We start from the raw sequence: 22318 nt of genomic DNA on the forward strand, positions 1-22318 counted from the left end.
TTAAATTTATCCTTGAAGAGATTGATTGGTGTATGTACAGCTGTTGAATATGGACTTTTGAAGCAATAGTAAGGACTGGGAAAAAAGGAAAATTAATTGAATTGTAATTAACACAGTTTACATTGGCACACTAGGATATGATAGGAAAAATTTCAACTTGCTGCAACCTTCTTATTTCACATTGTATTCCAAGATATGGTATATATGATGTGTCAGGGGTGTTGTGTTTTATAAGACAAATAACTTCAGTTGCAATATCTAGAAAAGTAATGAATGTGCCAGCTCTCAGTATAGTAAATCAGACTCTGAGCCCTAGTAATAAAATTCACATTTGCACAGAGAGCCTTTATCACTTGAACTCCTGCATTAATTCTTAAGGACAAAAGTGGAGAGGACTATAGATGTGTAGCTGCCCAGGGAGTATCAGTGCTCTGTAACCTCTCTGGCAAAAGTGTGTGATAAGCCCAGGCCAGGAAATGGGCTCCTTGATCTTAGATTGATTGATAGAGCTGACAAAACTCAAGTTTTGTAGGTAGGTTGCTGCTTCAGGACCACCGAAAGGATGATTTTCATACTCACAGAACATAATTTTTGCTTATGGAAATGTATACTTTAGGAATGTGTATATATATCAAGGATGGTCTGAATATTAGGCATAGCGTGTTGCAGGTTTTAGACCAAAACTATCCTGACCAAAAAAGATCACAAAGTTATAGTTACGCTGAAGACCACATAGGTTATGCTTGACAGTGGAAATGGAAAAATGGCTGTCATTCTTGAGGGAAAATTAATTCATCAAGTGTTGGGTCATGACGAAAAGACAATAGGTGGAAAAAGTTCAAAATAACTTGTGCTGTGATTAAATCAATTTTCATCTTGATGAAGTTTTGTTTAATCCCTCTGAAAAGCTGAAAAAACTTCCATGTTTTCCTACCTCAGACCTTTCCTAAGGCAACTTGCTGATAAAAAATATGGGTAATGTTCTGCTTTGCCAACATGTAAGATTTCATACAACCTAATAGGTTCCAAGACGGTTTTCCAGACAGCATGTTGTGCTCTTGATTTCAGATATGGACATGTAGGAATCAGCAGTTTCTCTCCATATATGGTCGAATGCTCAAGGAGATGCCTGTAATTTATGCTCCTTTTAATCCTGTCCATATGAGATAGCAAAGTAGGATCCTGTTCTCAGGAGGGGGGCTCCTAAAAACTAAACACACATGGACTCAGCCTTCTCACAGTAGGAAGCACATGACCATATGAGGTCTTTAACTGACAGTATTTTCAACTCCAGGATGTGCTGTCTTCTTACGGGCACACCAAGCAAACTGTTCAAAAAGAAAACAATTCTTCAGGGAGAAATTCAGCCCTGATTTTATACCTCTGGAAATGAATAGGGTTGCACATGGTGGAAGATAAGGCACATGTTTAGCTTTGAATTTTAAATCAGTTTTTTCATACATTTAACATTTTAATTAAGCTGCCTTTGTTTTATGGATATATTATTAAAAGATAGTATCCAGTTTGAAAAGCAGATCATATAGACACAAGGCAGAGTTCAGCTGTGTCAGTTAAAGCAGAGGTTTCAATCCCTTGGGAAAGTTTCCCATTGATTTCAACAGGCTCTAATTAGGGTTTTTATTAGTCCTGAAAACAGTAGTTAATCATAGCCAGCGTCCTGGAAGTAAATCTATTTAACACTTTAGGAGTTCAAAGGAGTTTTTTGGTTTGGCAGTTTTTTTGTTATTATTGTTATTGAACTCAAGCCTGGAGTTTCAATTTAAATTTTGATCTCTCCTATTTACAAAGGCTGTACTGTAATACTTAAGATAGACAATGTACACAAAATCTTGTGTCTAGCCTGGGGTTTTGAAAATGAAAACAAAGGTTTACATTTTCAAAGTTACCCAAAACTAAGTGGGTACTTTCATCCTTTAAATTAATGGGTATTATACATCTAAATCCTGTAGGTGTCTTTAAAAAGTTCTGCCAAAGTTATTAACGTTATTCATCGTCATGATTTTTGCTTGCTTTGCAGAAGCTGAGTTAAAAAAGGACTTCAAATTTTAATGTGCGTGCAGAATCTTTGTGCAGTGCATGATGTGAGGGTGTTTTGAGAGAATTAAAACTGGTACCAGTTCAGCAGCACTGAAGAGTCTGGGTCTCTACTCTCACTGAGTTTAGGAACGCAGTGGGATATGCACCTTCTTCAGCATATCCTGCACACTTAATACTTAATCCTGCACACTACTGGGTGGTGCTGAAGAACGCAGTTAGTGTTTAATGGGAGTTGAGATCACACTGCAACACAGGAGTGTTCTGCACATTGCAGGATCAAGTGCTTGCTAGAGATCATTCCCTGTATACTGCTGTATTAATCATGTAAAAAAGGACAGAGCAAGACTGCAGTCTTATTGTACTGGGCACTGAGCAACCAGAGGGGACTGGGCAGTTTCTGACCCTAAGAAGATTCAGGCTAAATAGATAAGTCAAGTGTAGGTGGAGGAAGGGACAGAATATATAGCATGAGAAATGGGTTGAGGGCAAGCATCAAACTACTTCAGTGGTTATTTAGGGGGTGTTATTTTGGAGGGGATAAAATAAAGGGAAGGGAGAAAGGGACAGGACAGGTGAGAAGAGAGGAAGCAGGTAATTGGGCTCAAATGAGCTCAGCAAGGTATTTGTCCAGCCTCCTCTTAAAAACTGCCAGAGATGGTGACTGCCTCACCTCTGCTGGAAGTGTGTTTCAAATTCTAGGTGCCTGTACAGAAAATAAGTTTTTCCTTATGTCCAAGTGAAACTTCTCCTCGATTAGCTTGTGTCCGTTGGTCCATGGCTTCCCGGGGGGTGGGAGGCATTTCTGAAAAGTTGTTCACCTAGGTCCTGGTGTTCTCCCTTGACATATTTGTAGGTGGCTATCAAGTCACCTCTCAGCCTTCTTTTGCTCAGGCTGAACAATCGCAGATCTCTTCTCATAGGGCCTGTCCCCCAGGTCCTTGATCATGCAGGTGGCCCTTCTCTTCACCTTTTTGAGCTTATCCACATCCTTCTTGAAGTGTGGTGCCCAGAACTGGATGCCAGTACTTTCATGGGACCTTCTAGGACCATGATGACAAATCATCCATTTGATTATTGACAGTGCCCTGCACATTCCAATCAGTTCTGACTTGCAAAGTACTTGTGTCCTGTTTTAGTCACCACCAGTTACACTTTACACTACCAAAGATATTTATAAACCAGTAAAATAAGTGTGTGAGATTTATTTTAAAATCAGTACTACTACAGACCCTGTGTGTGAACTATAAATGTGATAAAATTACCTCAACTGGTCATTCTTGTCTAACTCATGACACTTTAAAGAAAGCACCATGAGTTAAACCGATCTTCCTGAGTCAACAGATGTTAACTGTGTCTCTGTAACCTCTTCTCTTAGGTCTGCTGGACCTTTCCTGTCTCTGCTGCTGTGTCTGGATGGGAAGGGGAGAAGGCAGAGCAGGGAGGTCTGTTCTGGGGTTTTCCCAGCTGTGCTGGAGTGGGGTTCTGGGTGGATTGGAGCTCCCTGGAGGTGAGGAGCTCCAGTCCCACTGTCCCCCCCCAACCCTTCCCCTTCAGCACAATTGATAAAATCCCAGAATAGACATCCCTCCCCTGCCTTTTCCCCCTCCCATCCAGAGACAGGGGCTGGACTGTGCTGCAGTAGTTTAGTGCCAGAGCAGACAAAAATTAATGAAGGTGCTTCGTTTTGGAGCATCTTCATTTGGACCCGCATACAATGAGGGTTAATTTGTTGTGCAATGCAAGCTCTCTGCAGCCATTCTCTTCTGTTAGGACATGGCTTTAGAGCACTTTCAAGGGGCTGATCATGTGACAAATGTCATTTCTGTCTGCACCAAAAGATATTAAAGATCCCACAACATTTTCAGTATGGCATTTGGCTTATTTTCATTTACCAGCATATTTCTTCCCTTCTTCGTTATCTTATTGCGTACTGGTTGCTTGCCTCCTTCCACTTCAGAGATGGCAACATTTTAGACATGCAATATATATATATATATATATATTTCTTCCCTTCTTCGTTATCTTATTGTGTACTGGTTGCTTGCCTCCTTCCACTTCAGAGATGGCAACATTTTAGACATGCAATATATATATATATATATATATACACACACACACAGTGTGAATTGAAAGTGAATGAAAAAAGTTATATCCACATAAAAATAGTCATTTATTGTTTGCTTAATCACATTTAGCCCTTGCTTGGATTTATGTTTGAGACCTACATTAATTACTAGACTTTTTTGTTACTTCCTTATCATTCAGTGGAGAACAATAACTCCCACACACAGTAACACACATACATGCAGACACACACAAGTTGAAGGGGTATTTCCTACATCCATTATTCAGCTTTTAAGTTTCAATCCAACAAATTAAATTCTAGTTTCATTTGTTCAGTTAGATACTTCAGTGAGAGGAACTAACCTAAATACTGAACAAGATTGAAAAGTTCCATAGGCTATGGTATCCTTTGTTTCTCATGTGTCTTTTTGTATGCAAAGCATTCATACAAAACTATTCAGTGAATAGATCTTTGTCCAGGGCCTAGTGAGAACAGAATAGTGGAAGTCTGTAGCAATGTTATTCTGTACATTAGAGGCATTGTCAACTCCTCACCCATATTTAATGTTCTGTTGTACATTCACAGATGTGATTTGCCTTTGGGAACTAGGGTGGCATGGTGTGCTTTCTAGTTTTCTTATGGGTAAATGTCTGTGTTGATTTATTCCATTCTGATAGCGTATGTAATAAAACATTTGTTTCACTAATGAGATTTAGAGATGTGTTAATATTCTGCAAATTTTTATCTACTATTTCATGTAAAGAGAATATGTAGTACTGATTACTCTGTTTCATATTACATTATTTTAGAAGAATTAATGTTAACATAAATATGTTTATTAATTGCTTCTAGTAAAAATAGACGTTTTCTTTACAAAGTTGTGTGGAAAAGCTTGGCCATTGCAAATCTATGCATATTAAAGGCTGCCCACATTTTATTTTAAAATATACTTGAATTTAATGAATTTAATGCTGAGACATGGTGCCTAATGGGCTGCTCTAGAATTGAAATCCTCTTTCTATCTATGGAGTAGGTGCAGCAACCTTCCAATATACTGTCCCATCAGTATGCTTTAAACCTGTTCTGGAGATCACTGCTAGGGCTAGGCAAAAAGCAGGGCAGGATGGCACTTTATAGAATACAGTAACTTGTTCAGAGAGGTTTATGCTTTTGTAGGCCTTCCTCAATGCTATGAATGGACTTGCAGAGAGCAGGGGTACTAAATAGAAAGGAATAAAGTTATTTTAATATGAGGGCTAGAGAAAAGGGGAGGAAGACATAGGTGGAAAGGGAATTGTTGAGAGGGGAAAGTGGATTGAAGAGTTCAAAGAGGATAAAAGAAGCAGTTAACCAATGAAGGGAACTAAGGATTATAAAAGCTAGTCCAGGTAATGGGATAAAAATCCATAATTCAGTTGAGATCATACTTAGCATAGTCCTATCCATGGAAGAGTTCTTGTTTTGCAACTTTGTGTCAAAGTTGTTTTTTAAAAATCTGATAGTTTAAGAGTAAGGTCAGTGAATGTCCAGGGATGTTAAAGTGTTCTGCAAAGGCTTGTGGGTCTTTCTGGAATTGATGTCAACTCAGTGTTCATTCATTACTTAACATAGGTATCAGCTCATGGGATTGCATATATGACCCCAGTTGTTATAATCTGTGCTGTTTATTCCAGTGATGATATGGTCTGTGCTGACAAGGGGACAGAGCTGACATCTGAGTCTTGAATAAAGTCTGGTGGCTTGGTGAGAATAGGAGTCAGGTAGTCTATTGCTGGTAGACTGATTGGGTAATCTGCCTGCCTTCAGACTAACATAGCTAACTACTTCTCTCTAAAAAGGTTTTGGAATGCTTTGAAACTCTTAGAAATATATTCAGAATAATATTGCATTGATTTAGTTCATTGTTGAAACCTGTTAGAGGTTATATCAAATGGAATTAATTGTATTTATTTTGAATTCCTAATATTGGAAATGATTTATGAAAGGCCAAGTGGGATTAGGAAGGGGATATTAGGGCAGAGAGAAAATATGTGTATGTCTCTTGATGTATTGTATGTCATGCTGGGTGCCAGCTTACTTCATAAGTGCTCTGATTAACTTTTGTGCAACTACTCAGAGAAAAAATGAGCTTCCACATGGATAAGAACATGTGGAATCAGGCCCTGTTATCTTAGCCAGGCCTCTTTCTGAAAAGGTTGGAATTGGTTGATTGAATCATGGCAGATCTAAGTAAAATTGACTCCAGTAGCATAACTAGGGCAGGGAGAGGGGGGCACCTGCTCTAGCTGCTGGTTGTGAGGGGGTGCCAGAATCCCTCTGCCACCGACTATGCATGCATGCATCTCAAAGGGCTCATTCCAAGAGTTAAATTCTCATCTGTCACACTTTCACAATCTGTTGATGCCAGTTGAGCTGTAGTGGCATAACTCAGAGAGGCATATGGACATTTGAGAAATGTAAGACTTCAAGTTTTATATTTACACTGTAGAGTGTCGCAGCTAGACTACTTTCACTATTTAAGATGACTCATTTAAAACTAGCTCAAGTATCTCTTCATTTCACTATATTTTGCTTTCTGTTCCTTACTTTCTGTTCCTCCATTTCCCCATCTGTGTAATAGGGATAATGATAATATTTTACCTGCCTCATAAGATTGTTGAGACATAGCTGCTGTTTGTAAAGACCTTTGACATTCTCAGATTAAATGTGCCATCAAAGGGCAAAGCATTGGTACTAGTATGGGCAGTGCTTGAACAGTGTGTCCATCATGTCACTGACTTAAGTGCATAGGTTGGGGAAGACTTCTTAGGCTTGAATTCAGTTGCACCATTGACATTCTTCCCAGCATCCTGACTTGACATAAAATGTTAGATGGATTACATTATGAAGGGGCTTGAAAAGACTGACACTCTTCATCTTTTTTCTCTAAGATAGTTTGAATAGAGAAATCTTGATTTTTTGCTGGCTGGGCAAGGTTCTGACATACAGTCTTACACAGATATCTCATAGAATTAATTTTTATAACAATTTCTTTGTCTGTAGCCAAGCCAGATTGTGCTGTGATCTATCAGGCTCTTATAAGCTATGGGCCAAATTTAGTTGCTGGTAATGCCCTGGTGTAGAAGGAAACAGAGGGATGGGGACAGGGCTAGGACTTGACTTCCTTCCTGTCCTTTTTGTGGTGATATGCCATTGAAAGGTGATATCCATCTTCTGAGCGTGAACAGAGAGAACAGTCTTAATACTCTTACAACTTCAGAGAATAGAACAGCCCTTCATGTGGAGAATATGAGGGGCAGAGGGGAAATCTTTTCACAACAGCCCCTACTGAAAGGCCAGTCACAATCTGTTCCTTAGCAGAATGAGGATGGACTAATAGTTAAATAAGAAATAATGTTAAACCAAAGTCCTGTAGAAGGAAATTCAGTGGGTGCATCTACACATGTGCTTTATTGCGGAGTTGACTAATTAGCTCAGCAGTAAAGTGTTACCGTCTACACATGCACTGCTGGAATTAAGGTGCAGTAAATTAAATAACTCCACTGTAAAATAGTACTGTACTATCTTATGGTAGAGTCATTAAGTGCGCTGGAAGACACGTGTAGACGGTAACAGGGGCTGGCTGGGGCACAAGGGTGCTTAAGTGTGGGGGCTGCCTGCCTCCTAGCCCTGCACTGTAGCATCTTTGTGCCCCAGCCCGTCCCAACATTGTCACCCAGAGCCTGGAACTGACCACCACCCCCTCAGCCCCACCCCATGTCCCCTTTCAGCCTGGTACTGTTTTGCCCTGGCTCAAGGTGCTGTGGTCCTGGGTGCATGTATAAATGCTATGCCTGGGAGTAGTCGACTCTGATGCAAACTGAAATCTTTGCCCCTCACATATTTTACTCTCATCATTGTCACAAAATGGTCCTCAGACCCCCAAACTGATGGGATTTGGTTTCCTATTTGACTGTGGAAGTGGTTTTTCTGCTGCTTTTTTGTGCTTTTGCAGACTATTCAGAGTAGTGATAAGAATGTAAATTAATATTAAAAGGAAATCTTACTAAGTCATAGGTTATTGTCCATCATGATATCTGATCACACCTGATGGTCCTGTGTGAGCTGGGAAGTCTAGTGCTGCTAATGAGTCCAGTGGTACTGCCATTCCAAATATATTTAGCTTGTTTTTTTTAATAACTTTCTAAAATATCCATTTTAATATTTAGGTATGGAAACCTGGAGACCTCAAACTGTGAAGATGGAAGCCAGAATTCCTCAGAGTCCAAAACAGTACTCAGGAAGTAAGTGTGGCTTTATGCTGTACAGCAAAACCTCAGTCAGGATTCAGAGAGGATATGGTCAACTTAATCATCTTTTTTTTTTTAAAATACACAGCCATCCTTATTTGTATAAGCAAATAATTAACTGTATCAGACAGTTTATTCCAAGGTTTGGAGTAGACTGCCGCTGGAGGTGGTTCAAGTGCCTACCTTGAACACCTTCAAGAGACATTTTGCCAGGGCAAAACATCTTGCTGGGGTCCTATGATCCCTGATGACTTCCTGCCCTTGGAGCAGGGACCTGGACTCGATGATCTTCCGAGGTCCCTTCCAGCCCTAGTGTCTATGAATCATGCTTAGGTTAAATGAACAGATCTAGTCTTTTATTTTAGGGTAAATAATTTATGGGTGATCAAACAAAGCATGTTTGTTTCCCTTGCTGCTTTTAACCACAAATATACATGGTTATTGTTTGTTATGGATTTCATTTTATATTATGGAAGTGCCTATAGACTCTAGGTGAGATGTAGCCCTGATTGTGCACTGTACATACATGTGCCTCTCCCCAAAGTCCCACATGCTGGAATTTTTAAATCACTGTTTAATTAGTCAATGATTAAGCATTAATCATTGTGGATTTTTAAATCATGGTCACATTTTGGTGGCTTTGCACATGGTGCTCAAAATGGTGAAACTGTAAACATTTTTTAAATTAAAAAGATGTCGTCTTTCTGCCTCTAGTTCCATATGGAACATTATTTTATTTTTAAGAGGCAGGAGTCTAATGAACCTTGCCTCAGCACATCTATAAATTGACATCTGCATGATCTGAAGTTTGTATATGCATTGGCAGCATAAAATACTTGAATGATTATATTTGATTACCCCTTGTTGATATCACTGATTCCCTTTAGTTCTCTGCAGTGTATCACTGTGACTTTCTCCATAATAATGCTATCAGAGCTTCCATCAGTAAACATTTTGCTAAATTTTCTTAACTCCAGTGATCTTGCTTGTCAATGACTTGACTTAAGCAAGGGTTCACGTAGTTTAAATTCTTTAATTTGTTTTGGGGAAAAACAAGTCCAACATTCTTTTTCTGTCATGTGCCATATACAGTAAATAACCAGTAATAAGTAAATACAAGAAGAGAGTCTGATTTCCAAGCCTTTACTCAGCATTTTTCCTTCACAGAAACAACATTTCTACAAAATTTCATAAATAGAGTATGTTTTAGTTTTCATAATTTTAGCATTGTCCATTCCTAAGACCTTTTGGCAGGGAGGTGTTATAGAGAATTATTATACATTAGAAAATAGCTGACATACCAGTCCCACCATTGCAAACTCCTTTCTTAACTGGGTCACTGAGGGGTTGTGAAGTGAGAGTATGGCATGGTCTAGGACATCTTACAGAAGCAGCGGCTGGTGAGTCTGGACCTGAGATGGTACAAACTCTACCTTACCTGTAAGTCTCATGTTAATAAAGTGCTGAATATCTTGCTCCCCTTGGGTTTACTTGAGAGGAAATGTAAGTTAGTGGCTAAAGTACTGGCCTTGGAAATCAGAACTTCCGGATTCTATTGCCTACTCTGAAACTGATTTGCTTTAAATGAATACCCTACATAAATTGTTTAAGGCTTTAACTTCACTGGGCGTTATAATATCTCCATCTAAAGAACAGGGATAATTACCATATTTTCACGCATATAGTCCGTGGGCTATACATGTTTTTACAAATTTGACAGATGGGTGCAGGCTATACAAGGGTGCAGGCTGTGCAGAGTCTTTAGAACAGCATAGCCCGTCCCCGCCCGTCCCTGGCTGTGGGCTGTCATGGCGGCGGCGAGCCCTGGCGGGATTGGCTTGAATGTGGCTGGCAGGCAGTGAGAGTCTTTAGAACAGCCTTTAATGAGCTGTCCCCAGCTGTGGACTGATGTCATGGTGGCAGTGAGCCCCGGCGGGATTGGCTTGAGCACGGCTGGTGGCAGTGGCAGAGAGCAGGGCTCACAGCTCACAGTTCCTCATCCCTCCCCTCCCCTGCAGTAAGTAGCACCACTTTTAGCTGGCTCCGGCTCTGGCTCCGGCTCTGGCTCTGGCAGCTGTGCCCAGCAGAGCCCGCGCTTGTGGCCATGTCTTGGGGGGGCGGGGAATATATGGATGTGGGTAATACATGGACTATTTTACGAAAATACAATTTTCTGCAGGTTATACATGGTTGCGGTTTATATCAGTGTGCAGGCTATATGCCCAAAAATACGGTGCATTCACTTACTATGCCGAAGTATTGGAGAGTTGAAGTTCACATTTGAAAGCTCACCTTTAAATTAATAATGACAGAAAGTTAAGGCTAGTCTGAAAGAAGAGATGTAATGCCTGGCTAGGCATTTACTTCATGTTCACTTTGTATTAAGTTCTTGAGATGACCAGCTGGCAGAGTGGTTTGTGAAGTGAGATAGAGGACAGTTGTAACCACACTGGCAAAGCCACTGACTTGGAACTAATGCTTGTCCATATCCATTAAGCACATCCTGTAGGCATCTCATTCAATAATTTGGTTTGGAGAGATGCAAACAAATTTTAACTGGAGGCAATGTGATCATAGAATAATAGAAAATGAGGGTTGGAAGGGACCTCAGGAGGTCATCTAGTCCAACCCCCTGCTCAAAGCAGGACCATCCCCAACTACATCATCCCAGCCAAGGCTTTGACTAGCCAGGTCTTAAAAACCTCCAAGGATGGAGAGTTGACAGTCTCTCTGGGTAACTTCTTCCAGTGTTTTACCAGCCTCCTAGTGAGAAAAGTCTTCCTTATATCTAACTTAAACTTCCCTTGCTGCAACTTGAAACCATTGCTCTTTGTTCTGTCATCTGCCACCACTGAAAACAGTCCAGCTCCATCCTCTTTCGAACCCCCCTTCAGGTAGTTGAAGGCTGCTACTAAATCACCCTCTTCTTCGTTTCTCTAGACTAAATAAGCACAGTTTCCTCAGCCTCTCCTCATAAGCCATGTGTCCCACACTGCTCACCGTTTTTGTTGCCCTCCAATGTTATGCCCTTGCCTATACTTTGAAATACTTACTATATATTTAACCAGTTAAATTACTACAGCAAAGAAGTTAAGAGACAGAGGAAGGAAAAGGATATAATAAAGGTAAAAATGGAGATGTTTAATTAGTATGCAGTAGACTGAGTCACATTTGAATCCATTAATTTATACTAATACTTTTGATGAAATACAGGAAAACTTCACTATGGCCTGATACAAACTTACATTTCCTAAGGATCCTGAAAAGAAAGATTCAAAACCATAAAAGCTTTCCTGATTTTTGTATTAGATGTTTAATGGCTATTTTCATATTTTCATTTTCTTTTGCTAAGATATTGACATTTAGGGTCAATAAAAGAGGTTTTTTGTCTGTGCCAAACCAACTGAGGATCAAGAAATATACCCAGTAATTTCTGTAGTACAAAGAATGCCTAAATTTTAAGCCCCAAATACTCTCTTGTTCCACATTCCCAAGCATTACCACTGTGTCAGCATAATAGACGATTGAGGTTTGACTTCCAAATGACGTGGGGAACAGTAAAGTTGCTTTGAAGGTAAAAATAGAGAAGACTAGTTTTCCTATCAAAATTACTTTCAGTTAAATAGTTTAGACTGGATTGGTATCTCTTGCATATCGTTCAAGTGACAAGGAGCAAAAGTAAATTAAAAAACCCCCAACTGGCATCTGTTTTGCCTAATGGTGAACATTGCTGAATCTGCTTTAGCTATAACAATGAAGACAGCATGGAATCTGCAGCTTTAGAAAGGAAGCTGTAAATGAGGTCACTCAAAGACAAAACAAACTGACCAATCTCATTTGAGACCCATGAAATAAAAACAACCAGCCAAATAAAGGGAATGTTGATCAGGTGAAACCCCTTGTTTGTTCATGTCTAATAAAAAGTAATGCAGTATTCTATACTCAAAATCATAACCATTAAAACCTTTCATAGCAGCACTACAGTGTTTTGGACAGTTGCTATGATTTTAAGTCAGTAGCATAACTAAGGGTAGACACCAGCTCTAGGTGCCAGTTTAGAGGTGGGTTATGGAAGGCATCCCCAGGGGCATCTACCCCACCATAGCTATGGTCTGCGTTTGGGGAGCTTGCACCACAGCAGCAGCTGCTATGGCCCCTGTGCAAGGAAGTAAGCACTTGACTCCCTCCTAACCCCTACTTCCCCCGGGTGCCAAAATTCCTAGTTATGCCTCTGTTTTAAGTACTATCCTGAACCCCAGTCTTGTGACAGAATTTGCCTTTTATTTCTTTTTGAGCTTAATTTTCCTTTTGGAAAGTATAATCATTACAGTGTCATTACAGGGCTTCATAAATAATAAGACTCTGAAAACACCATTTTTAGGAGTGTAGACATGAAAGAAATGCAAGACAAATGAAGAAAATTGGCTACAATTCTCTAATGCCCTGGGAATCCACAGTGGGAAACATTTAAAATTCATTTGGGGAAGGTACAATCAACATTCATTCTCGTAAAGTCAATTAAGCTAAAACAACAGAAACCAGTGTGGTTAAGTGAGGAAAAATAAGGAGCCAAGTGAAGGGCAATTTAAAATGTGAAAGTGGGAGACTTCTGAAAACAAACAGAACTAAGGGAAAGGAAATGTTAGAAGAGCAAAGCGAAACAGTGAATGGCATCACAATTAACGTAGAGCATAACAGCGACTTCTCATCTTTGAGGAAGAACGTTATTCTCTCACCAAGCAGTGGTTCTGACTAAACAAATTGCTCCCAGGGTCAAAAGAAGAGAAGGATATTTCTACAGAAAGTTACTACAAGGGTTTACGTTTTAGATTTCATGGCAAGGAAATAAATGGGACATTGTTTGATAGTTGTACAAGTTTTCCTGAATTCAGAAGTGTTCTTGAGGATTTAGCAAACAGCATAAATCCCCTTTTATTTTCAAAAGGATAAAATTGAGAAAATGTAATTGGTTTAACTTCATGTGTGAAAACATGTTGGAAAAAGAAGAGCGGTCAGAGTAGCGCTTGCAAAACACAGTTCAGTTTACGGTCTGTAGCATAGATTCAGGAAAAGGGAGAATATTGCAATAAATGCTTTGTCTGGCCAATTAGTAAGAAACTACACATATAATCCCTTTGCAAATGTATTTTGTGCTAAGCTGATTGCTTATGTTCGTAACATTTTTTGTCCTAGGTACAGCAGAGCTGGACTTGACTAAGGGTACACCCCCTTACCAAAGCTTATTCCATGAAATTTCCCTGTATTTATTCTTTAATTACATTGGCTCAAGAGCATGGCTGGTGCAGTCCTGAAAATTCCTATGGAGAGGTGACAGTTATCCTCAAGGCCTTGGGTCATAAGTAGTCTTTCAGTTAAGAAGAGACTAAGTGAGTTTCTATTGTAGTCTGTTGCATGGAGTGCAAGAGATATGAGCAGGGATCTGGGTTTTCCATTTCCCATGGAAAAACGGAGTAAACGGTGGATTTTGCCTTTTACTAGAAGCAAACATGATTTTCGCATTGTACCAGAGAAACCTGTGGATTTTGCCGTTTTTCTGTGAGCTCCCTAAAGGCTGGCAGAGTTCCAGCTTGCAGGGAGCTGGGAGGGAGCAGGAGGAAGCTGGAAAAACAGGGGGCACCACGTATATAGACATGCACGTGGCCCCAAGCAGCCTGCAGAGCAGCTCCAGCAGGCAGGTAGCGGGGGGAGGGGGGTATAGAGGCACCTGTAAAGAGAGAGCTGGGCAGTACTGGGGCTGCTGCCCAGCCGGGAGGGGCTTGGGGCTGCAATGCACAGCTGCAGGGCCCCAGCGGGGAGCAGGACAGGGCTGCAGGTGGCTCGTGCAGGGAAGTGGGAGGGGGTGGGCCAGTTCCCCACTGCTGTGTGCATTCCCAGGAAGGAGGGGGGACCTGTACCACCCTAGATCTGTACCTGGGGCAAGCACAGGCTGTGGGCTTTAGCTCCTACCCTGTTTCCCTCTCCTGGGGCCTCCGGAGCTGGTGGGCATAACCTGGTGTAGCTGGGGACAGCAGGGCTGTGCAGGGATTCCTCATTGTTGCAGGCTACCCTCCTGTGGTCCTGATGATGTGCCACCAGTGCCTCCTGCTGCTTTGGGGGGTGCAGCCCCATGCACAGGTGACGCATCGCTGGGGTGGTGGTGGGGGGCGAGAAGCGATGAGGAGGTTTTCTGCTTGGCTCCTTGGCTCCCTGCTGTGCCAGGTCATGGGGGTAAGGTGTGGGGGGGAAGCAGGGCGTCAGGGAACAGCGGTGAGCAGGGGGGGCGAGGAATTCCCGTACGCCCGGCTGTCCCCAAAAGGAACAAAGGAGGTGGAGGGAGCTGTGGGCTGGGGTTTGCCTGACTTGAGCTGGAGGGTGGGCAAGTGGATTGGAGCCCCACCCCCTGCTCAGGTTGGGCGAACCCCAGCCTGCAGCACCCTCCCATCCCCTCCCTCACTTCCTGCACTGGAGCAGCACTGGAGTTGGGGAAAGGGGGGTCTAGAGGGGAGGGGCTGCATCCAGACTCCTCCACTGGGTTGGCTCTAAAGTGTAGCTCATTTCCATCTCACTTGCCCACTGACCCAACAGTGAACACCTTTTGGGTTGGGGGGGGTCACTCTAATTCATGGAGCTTTATGTGAAAGTGCCATGAGTTACAGTTGGGACCTCTGTGTCTGTCAGCACCCATAAAGGACTCTCTGCCTTTCGTTTGCCACGTCCTGTTCATTTTGAGCATGAAAGCTTTGGGGCTGCTACAGTATCATCACATCACATCACATCACAATATGGAAAAATTCCATTAAAGTGTGGGATTGTAATCTCCATTTTTAAAGGTGGCAAAAATTACATTTGCCCCCTTGCAGCTCCCTGAACTCTACTGGTTTAAGTCAGAATTTTAAAAATTGTGCGTGCCCAGTCATAGACAAGCTTCCTATCAGGAACCCCTCTGACAACCACAAAGCTTAAACTTATTACTGAATCAAGCCTGCCAATGTATTGGTTTTAAAACAGGAGTCAGAATAAAATATTCTACAGCCAATGACACATGCACACTACAACATGCAATGTGAGATGGAGAGTTATAGTGAGCAAACCATGGATAAATAATGGATTCTGTGATGTTGCTTTCCTAATGTTGCATTCCTTAGAGGTCTCCCATTCCTATCTGTTTCTTGGTCTGTCGAGTACAGGCAGTTTCTTCCCAGGGACATCCAGCCTAGAGCTGCTGCACAATATGGGCACTTGTCCAACCCTTCTCCAGAAAACTTCTCTCCCTGACATACCAATTAAATAATCAGGTGATAGGAGGTCAGTAGGCTGCAGCCACTGTCTGCTCAACATTGTTTTTATTTTCTTTCCTTCTTCCCTCTTGACTGAAATGGCCTTGCTGGCAAAATCAGTGTCTGTGCCATGAACTTTTCAACTCTGCTTTGTGCGATTGGGTTTCTATTAAACTTTGTTTATTTTGTAGTGTATGTTTGAATGTGCCCATCATCAGAGCCTCTGGAAACTGCTAAATATACATATGTGTCAAACAATATTAGCACAAAAAAGCTGTGTATGAGCTGTCGGTGTGAAATTGGCATCAAAATAGTAAATTCTTGCAAGAAAATGCTCAATCCAGTTTATTGCCTGAATTCCACTGGTCCCTGTAACACAGAAAGAAACTTCTTGAGAACACAGTATGGAAATAAAAGCAGAAATATCTGTATTTGTAATAAACATCTTTTTTACATTAATTTCCAACAAAGGAGCTTGCTGATCTGGCCACATGGAGCACCAGTTCAGCACAGGGTATTTGTGTCGTGGGGCTGTACTATGCTGCCTGTTCCTCCTCGCATCACTCCTCTCTGCTGTGGAGCCTGCTGCTCCAAAGCATTTGAGCCTACCCATGCCCCAAAGGAGTTGGCAACTGGCAGGTCACTGGGGGAAAGAGACTTCTGACCCACAGATGACTGGGTCACAAGTTCCAGTCTGTGTCACAGTAAGGGTGCCGCCCCGTGGTCAAATGGAGGGGCAAGGTCTGTTTAGAAGAAAGCCAACAAACACAAAGGGTTTCAACTGTCACATCCTTTCTCAGATTTTACTCGATAAGAGTGTTGTTTGTGTAAGTATGCCAGGATTTGGCCCAAAATCACTTTCTACAGTTCAGAAACCTTTTAAGCTGTGTGGTCTGTTTTGAGTTTGTAATGAAATCCTAAACCAAGAAAGTTTTGTAAACTTGGTTGGGAACGCTTTGGTGAAGCTCTGCTCCTGTCATTCACAGTTGCTCCCGCCGCTCAGTCTAACCAAGCAATATTGCTGCTCTCAAACTACTCTTTGTGGCCAGAAATTGGATGGTTTTCTATATCAGAAAAGGAAGTGGAAGAAGCTTTAGATTAAATAGGGGAAAATATGTCAAACAGTAAGCCAGTGGAGGATTAAAAACCATTTTCTTCAACAGAAAAAGACAAGTAGTATGATCAAAGCATATAATAGGGTGTTGGGCAATATAGATTTTATACCTAGATCAGTCATTTATATTTGGTGTAATTCTGGACCAAATAGTTAATATGTAGTTGCCCCAATTTCCCCACTTTTAAAATGGAGCTGATGACATATAGCTGTATCACAAGGTGTGTTGTGATACTTATGCAAGGTTATTTGAGATTCTTGGTTGCAAAGTGGTTCCCTCACTCCCCCCCGCCCTTTCTCTCTTTCCTCCCCTCTTGTCTTTTGTATTTTAATTTCTCTTTCCTTATTATACTCTGTTTTCTGCACAACCCTTCACAACACCTGAAGTGAGCTTCAACTCATTAAAAATACATACACACACACCTACTTTGGTTAGATCATAAGGTACTAATCTACCCTGCCTTTTACCCGAAAATGTAAAGCAGCATTAATATTTTAGCTTACTTCTTGCACAGTTTCACACTGCGCCCCTTTCCATTATGCAGCTACTGGCATAGACCTTAACTTCAGTTAAAGAGGAAAGGATTTACAATACAAGGGCACAAGTCTGGGCTCAAAAATAAATTATTTTGTAGGACTTTGAGTAGTCACTTAAGCCAACATTATTAAAGTAGCTGTTAACTGTGAGTGTCTCAATTTTTGGGTATTAAACTTTAGAATCCCAAGTCCTGAGAAATCGGTTTCCTTAGTGCTTCATTGAATTGAAGTGCTAAGCATCTCAAGCTGGGTACATAAAATTAGAGGCTTTTATAAAAAATAGTTTGCTTTCTCTCCATGTCATCTATCAATAGAATAATGGTATTTTAATGTCTCTCAAGGCCTTTGAAGGCTAAACTGTTATTATCTTCTTGAACTAGGAATGTCAGAACAGGCTGTCCTTCAGGTTTTCCTGGCTCATTAGAGTTTAGTATAGAACAGGGGTATTCAACCTCCAGCCCACAGGCCCAGTCTGGCCCACAGAGCCATAACATCCAGCCCACAGGGCTCCCCCATGGGTTGGAAATTTGGCAGCAGGGAGCAGTGGAAGCTCCACATGGCTGGATCCAGCCTGCCTGTGCAGAGGGATATGGACTAGGCCATCCCCTTTAAGTCCAGATTGGGCCAGGCTTGTCCCTCCTCCCCCCAACATGTCTGGATTAGGATCCAGCAGTTTCCCCACCCCCCACATCTGGATCAGGGCCACTCTTCCCTTCCCCTCCCCCACACATCTGGATTGGGGCTGGCCTTGGCTCAAACTGTCCTCTCCCCGTGCGACCAGATTGGGACTGGGACCAGGACTGGCTGCTTTTCCCCCATGCATCCAGATTGGGGCAACTCATTAGGGCTCTGCCCTGGGTATACAAATCATAGTTGGGCTTTGCAACCCCTCACAGCTAGATCTGCCTTGGGAGGGATCTGGTGATGCCCATCCAACCTGCGGGATGAGAAAGCTGAGCACCACTGATATAGAAAATCTGTGTGTGTCCGCATTAAACATTCCACTTTAAAGCATTGGTGTATGCTGATAATAAACCTTGTCTGTTTAGGCTAGATTCCCTATATTAAAGCATCTTTTTGCCAATATAACTAAGGAGTAAAAGCTTCTAGTAGTGGACAGCCTTTCTTGTTCACCCCAATCTCAGAAAGGATATTCTATAATAAGAAAAGGTACAGAGAAGAGCAACGAAGATTATATGGAATATGGAGTGGCAACCATGTGAGAAGAGGCTCAAGAAGTCTTGGAAAAGAGTGACTGAAGATAATATGGTGTCAGTGAAATCATTAATAGAAAAAGTGAACAGGGAGCTGCTATTTACTGTCTCCTGAATTATCTGGCAGCAGGTTTAAAACAACCAAAAGGAAGTACTTTTTCACACACAATTAATTTGTGAAACACATCACCACAGGATGCTGTGGAGGCCAGGAGTATAACCAAGTTCCGAAAAAGATTGGAACTACCCTGTATAACTTTATCAGTCTGGGGCTGTTAGTCATAGGACTTAGGGATGTACATATGTATCATGATAGAGGATGCATTACTCTATCCTGTTTCTTCTACTCTTCCTCTCAAACATCTGCTACTTGCCACTTGTGGAGACAGTGTTCTGGAATAGTTGGACCTCTGGTCTGACCGATATGGTAACTGTTACATTCTTATGCATCATATCTATATATGATGATTATATGTATATATTAATACACAATAATGGGAATTATTCATGCATGTCTGTGGGAAAGCAAGGTGAGAGACTGACAAGCCTCAAAAGCTGTACCAACTGCTTAGCTGAAATTTATCAACTCAAATAGGCATTTCTTGTGTGTGTTACACCAGGAGAGAAAACTGCAAAAATTAGCTCAAATGTAGCAATAAGAAAGGAATGCAAAAAAGTACAAAGTGATAAAAGCCAGCTTGATTTGTGTTTTGTGGAAAGGTTGTGTGTGGAGTAGGATGTTTGTGTTTTGCTTCTGTCTCCTATACTTTGTTTGCCATAATACTGGATCAAATTGGAGGATTTTGATACAGCTAAAAATAGTTATGATTTTCCTAGGTTTTGCATCATGAGGATACAATTCAGTACTCATTCACTAATTTTGATCAGAAATTAAGAGTGGTAAAATGTGTGTAAGTGAGATTAGACCGTGATTACGTAAAAATGCCCCCAGATCAGAATTCCTTGCTCGCTAATAGCAGAGGTAATATATTCATCTTCTTTACACAGGTTTGAATGACAAACGTTGCTGTTATAAAGATGGAATATGACCAGATTTTTTCAATGTATTTATTTTCAGTGCAATAGCCTCACTCTTGAGAGCCTGGCTTGATCCGTGTTCTGAAGACTTCAGAGAACCACCGGATTATGTGTGTTTGCATAAACTGCTGGATTACCTTAAAAGAATCATGCCTGGCTCTGACACAGAGAAAAGGGCACAAAACCTCCTGGAGCAGTTTCAGAAGCAAGAAGTAGAAAATGAGAGTAAGTTATATTTTTTTCCCAACCTATCACTGCCTAATCTTCCAAACCGCACTACAGAATTACAGTTTTTTGGGTAAATGTTATCAGCAGTTATATTAACAGGGCCTAATTCTGATATCACTTATAGGATCAGGCCCTGTAGAGTTTTTGGTTTTTTAGCTGTGTCCCTCTTCAATCTCTCATGGGAGTATAGGTAAAGAGTAGGTAGAAATACAAATATGCAGTGTGAAATCACAGGCCTGATAATGCTGATTGGAAACTGGGAGCGTTGGCATTTCTGAGAATTTTGCCAGTGCACAAGAGTCAGAGCAGCAGCCAAGAGGCAAATTGCCTTTGAATTTTCAGTGCTTTTGAAGTATGGCCAAAGCTGCTGTCTACCTAGTTCTCTCCTTTAAAAAGATAAAAGTCTCATCAGATGTTACTGTACTTTGACCAAAGGCAGCTTGAGGCAAAAGCCTTTTTGTCATGATGCTTCTCTTCCTAGTTACTACCATGTCACAGGAAGTGTGTGTGGCTGTTTTTTCCTATTTGAGTGATGGGTTGCTGACATCCAAGGACAGAGGAAAAACTTACATTACCAGGTCAAAGACCTGCTAAAACAATAGTGGGCTGTAGAAATACAAAAATGCTATGAACAGTGTCAACTTGACACATGGTCCTTAACCCAGTTAGAAACTTTCCTGTGGCACAATAACTTTCTGGTTATGCTTCTCGGCACTTACGCAATGTGTGAACTAGAACTAATGTCTACCTTTGGCACAGAAGTGAAAGGAAATGATATATGAAATCAGGGAAACAAAAGAAAAGCAGTATTTCATCTCATAAACTTTACCTGCTAGATGTTCCAGAAATAATGTGTTATTTTCTAATTAGACACAGGGCCAGATAAACACAGGCATTTAAATGTGTATAAAAGATGCATTGCATAAAACACAAATGCTTTTTCTTCAGCTCCCAAAACATTCAGATCTACAAGGTTGTTAATATGTGTCTAACGATGTTCTGTCCTGAATTTGGTTCTAGTGGGCCAAAAAAATGTTTAGGTCTATATTTAGATCCAACTATTGTTCAAAGTGAGCAGAAGTTTCCAGCAGCTTTGTTCTTGCACTTATTTCTTGTAGTAATATTTAAAAAAGGTTCTTAAGCTTGAATTAGAAACTTGACACCTAACTTGAATGAGAACAAAATTATCCGAGTCTTGAAATAATGGATATAAATTACAATAAAATTGCCTGTGTGCCAGGGGGTGGGGAGAGGGCAGGTCAGTGCCTAATTTGAGAGTATGATTGGTGCTGTTTTATAGTGATCAGTTATTTTATATGTCCATCAGGTTTGCTCACTTTTATTCAAAATTGTATTATCTATTGTTTCAAAAGTGCATAATGCTTTCTCTATAACCACATTTAAAGCCTCAGTGATAAGTCATTGTTTTTAGGTATTCATTTAGTGATATACATTTAGATGGAGCTTTATATATATACAGTCTGAATTCTATAGACCCCCCCACTAGGACTCTATGCAGGGTCCACCCATGTAGATTAGACTGCAAGGCTGGGACAATAGATAAGATACAGAAAGTGCCATGAGATAGACTGACCTTTCCGACCGAACGGATGTTCATTGTTGGGTTGGAAGGGTTGGGGATCAAGCTTCAATTTGGAGCCAAACCAGTGAGAGAGACTACATGTCTGCAGCCTCTCTCCCCTAGCCTCACCAACCTCTCCCAGTTCTTGTGCTGTCTCAGGATGGGAGGGGGAGAAGGCAGGGGAGGGAGGTCCATTCTAGGGTTTGCCCATGCTGTGCTGGAGTAGTGGGGTGGGTGGATTGGAGCCTCCCTCTTCTTGGGGGATGGTTCCAATCTACCAGCCCAAACTTCCAGCACAGGCTGGTCAAACCCGAAACAGAACTTTCTCCCCTTCCTTTTCCCCTCCCATCCTATACACAGCGCTGGCTACTTCAGCTTTGCTCTGCTCCTCACCTGCACTAACAGAAGTTAATGAAGGCTCTCCGCTTTGGAGCACCTTAGTCTGAACCTTCATATAATGAGGGTTCATTTGTCAGACAATCAGGCACTTTTTAAAGTACTCTGCAGCCATGTACTCCTCTCAGTGCTTGGTTGTACAGTGCTTTCAGTGGCTGATTACTTCTGTGACAAAACATCACTTTTGTCAGCGCCTAAAGAATATCTTGAGAAATACAAAACAAGGCAAGTCTAGCCCAACAGTTCGGCAGCAGGAATCAGTGATGTTAAGAAGGTAAGAGGGGTTGTAGAAAGGTGGGTTTTAAAAAAGGATTTGAAGGAAAAGAGAAGTCGATCGAGTTAGATTATAGGGAAAATGACAGCAGAAATTTAGAGGTTAACATCTTGAGGAACAGGATATGGAGTTGTTTTTACTGAGTAGATAAAGACAGAGAGAGAAGGGATTCCACTCAGGAGAACAGAATCAGAAAAGGAGGACAGATAGATGATTTTTGTAAACAGTTGTTATAAAATTCCATTT

General features: G+C 41.3%; 1 protein-coding gene across 3 annotated transcripts in view; it reads left to right on the top strand.

Moving 5' to 3' along the window:
• Positions 1–22318, top strand: part of RGL1 (ral guanine nucleotide dissociation stimulator like 1) — a 102187-nt gene that overhangs the window by 43286 nt on the left and 36583 nt on the right. For 2 of the 3 annotated variants that reach the window (XM_090048236.1, XM_090048234.1), the window contains exons 4-5: positions 8332–8406; positions 19633–19817. In XM_090048236.1, coding sequence (XP_089904362.1) covers positions 8332–8406; positions 19633–19817 — 260 coding nt within the window. The remainder of the gene's footprint in view (positions 1–8331; positions 8407–19632; positions 19818–22318) is intronic. The other variant, XM_090048235.1, reaches the window with a different exon arrangement.

Source organism: Crocodylus siamensis, chromosome 5 (assembly GCF_052110815.1).
Source record: "Crocodylus siamensis isolate JL-2025a chromosome 5, ASM5211081v1, whole genome shotgun sequence".
In the NCBI taxonomy this organism is placed as follows: domain Eukaryota; kingdom Metazoa; phylum Chordata; order Crocodylia; family Crocodylidae; genus Crocodylus; species Crocodylus siamensis.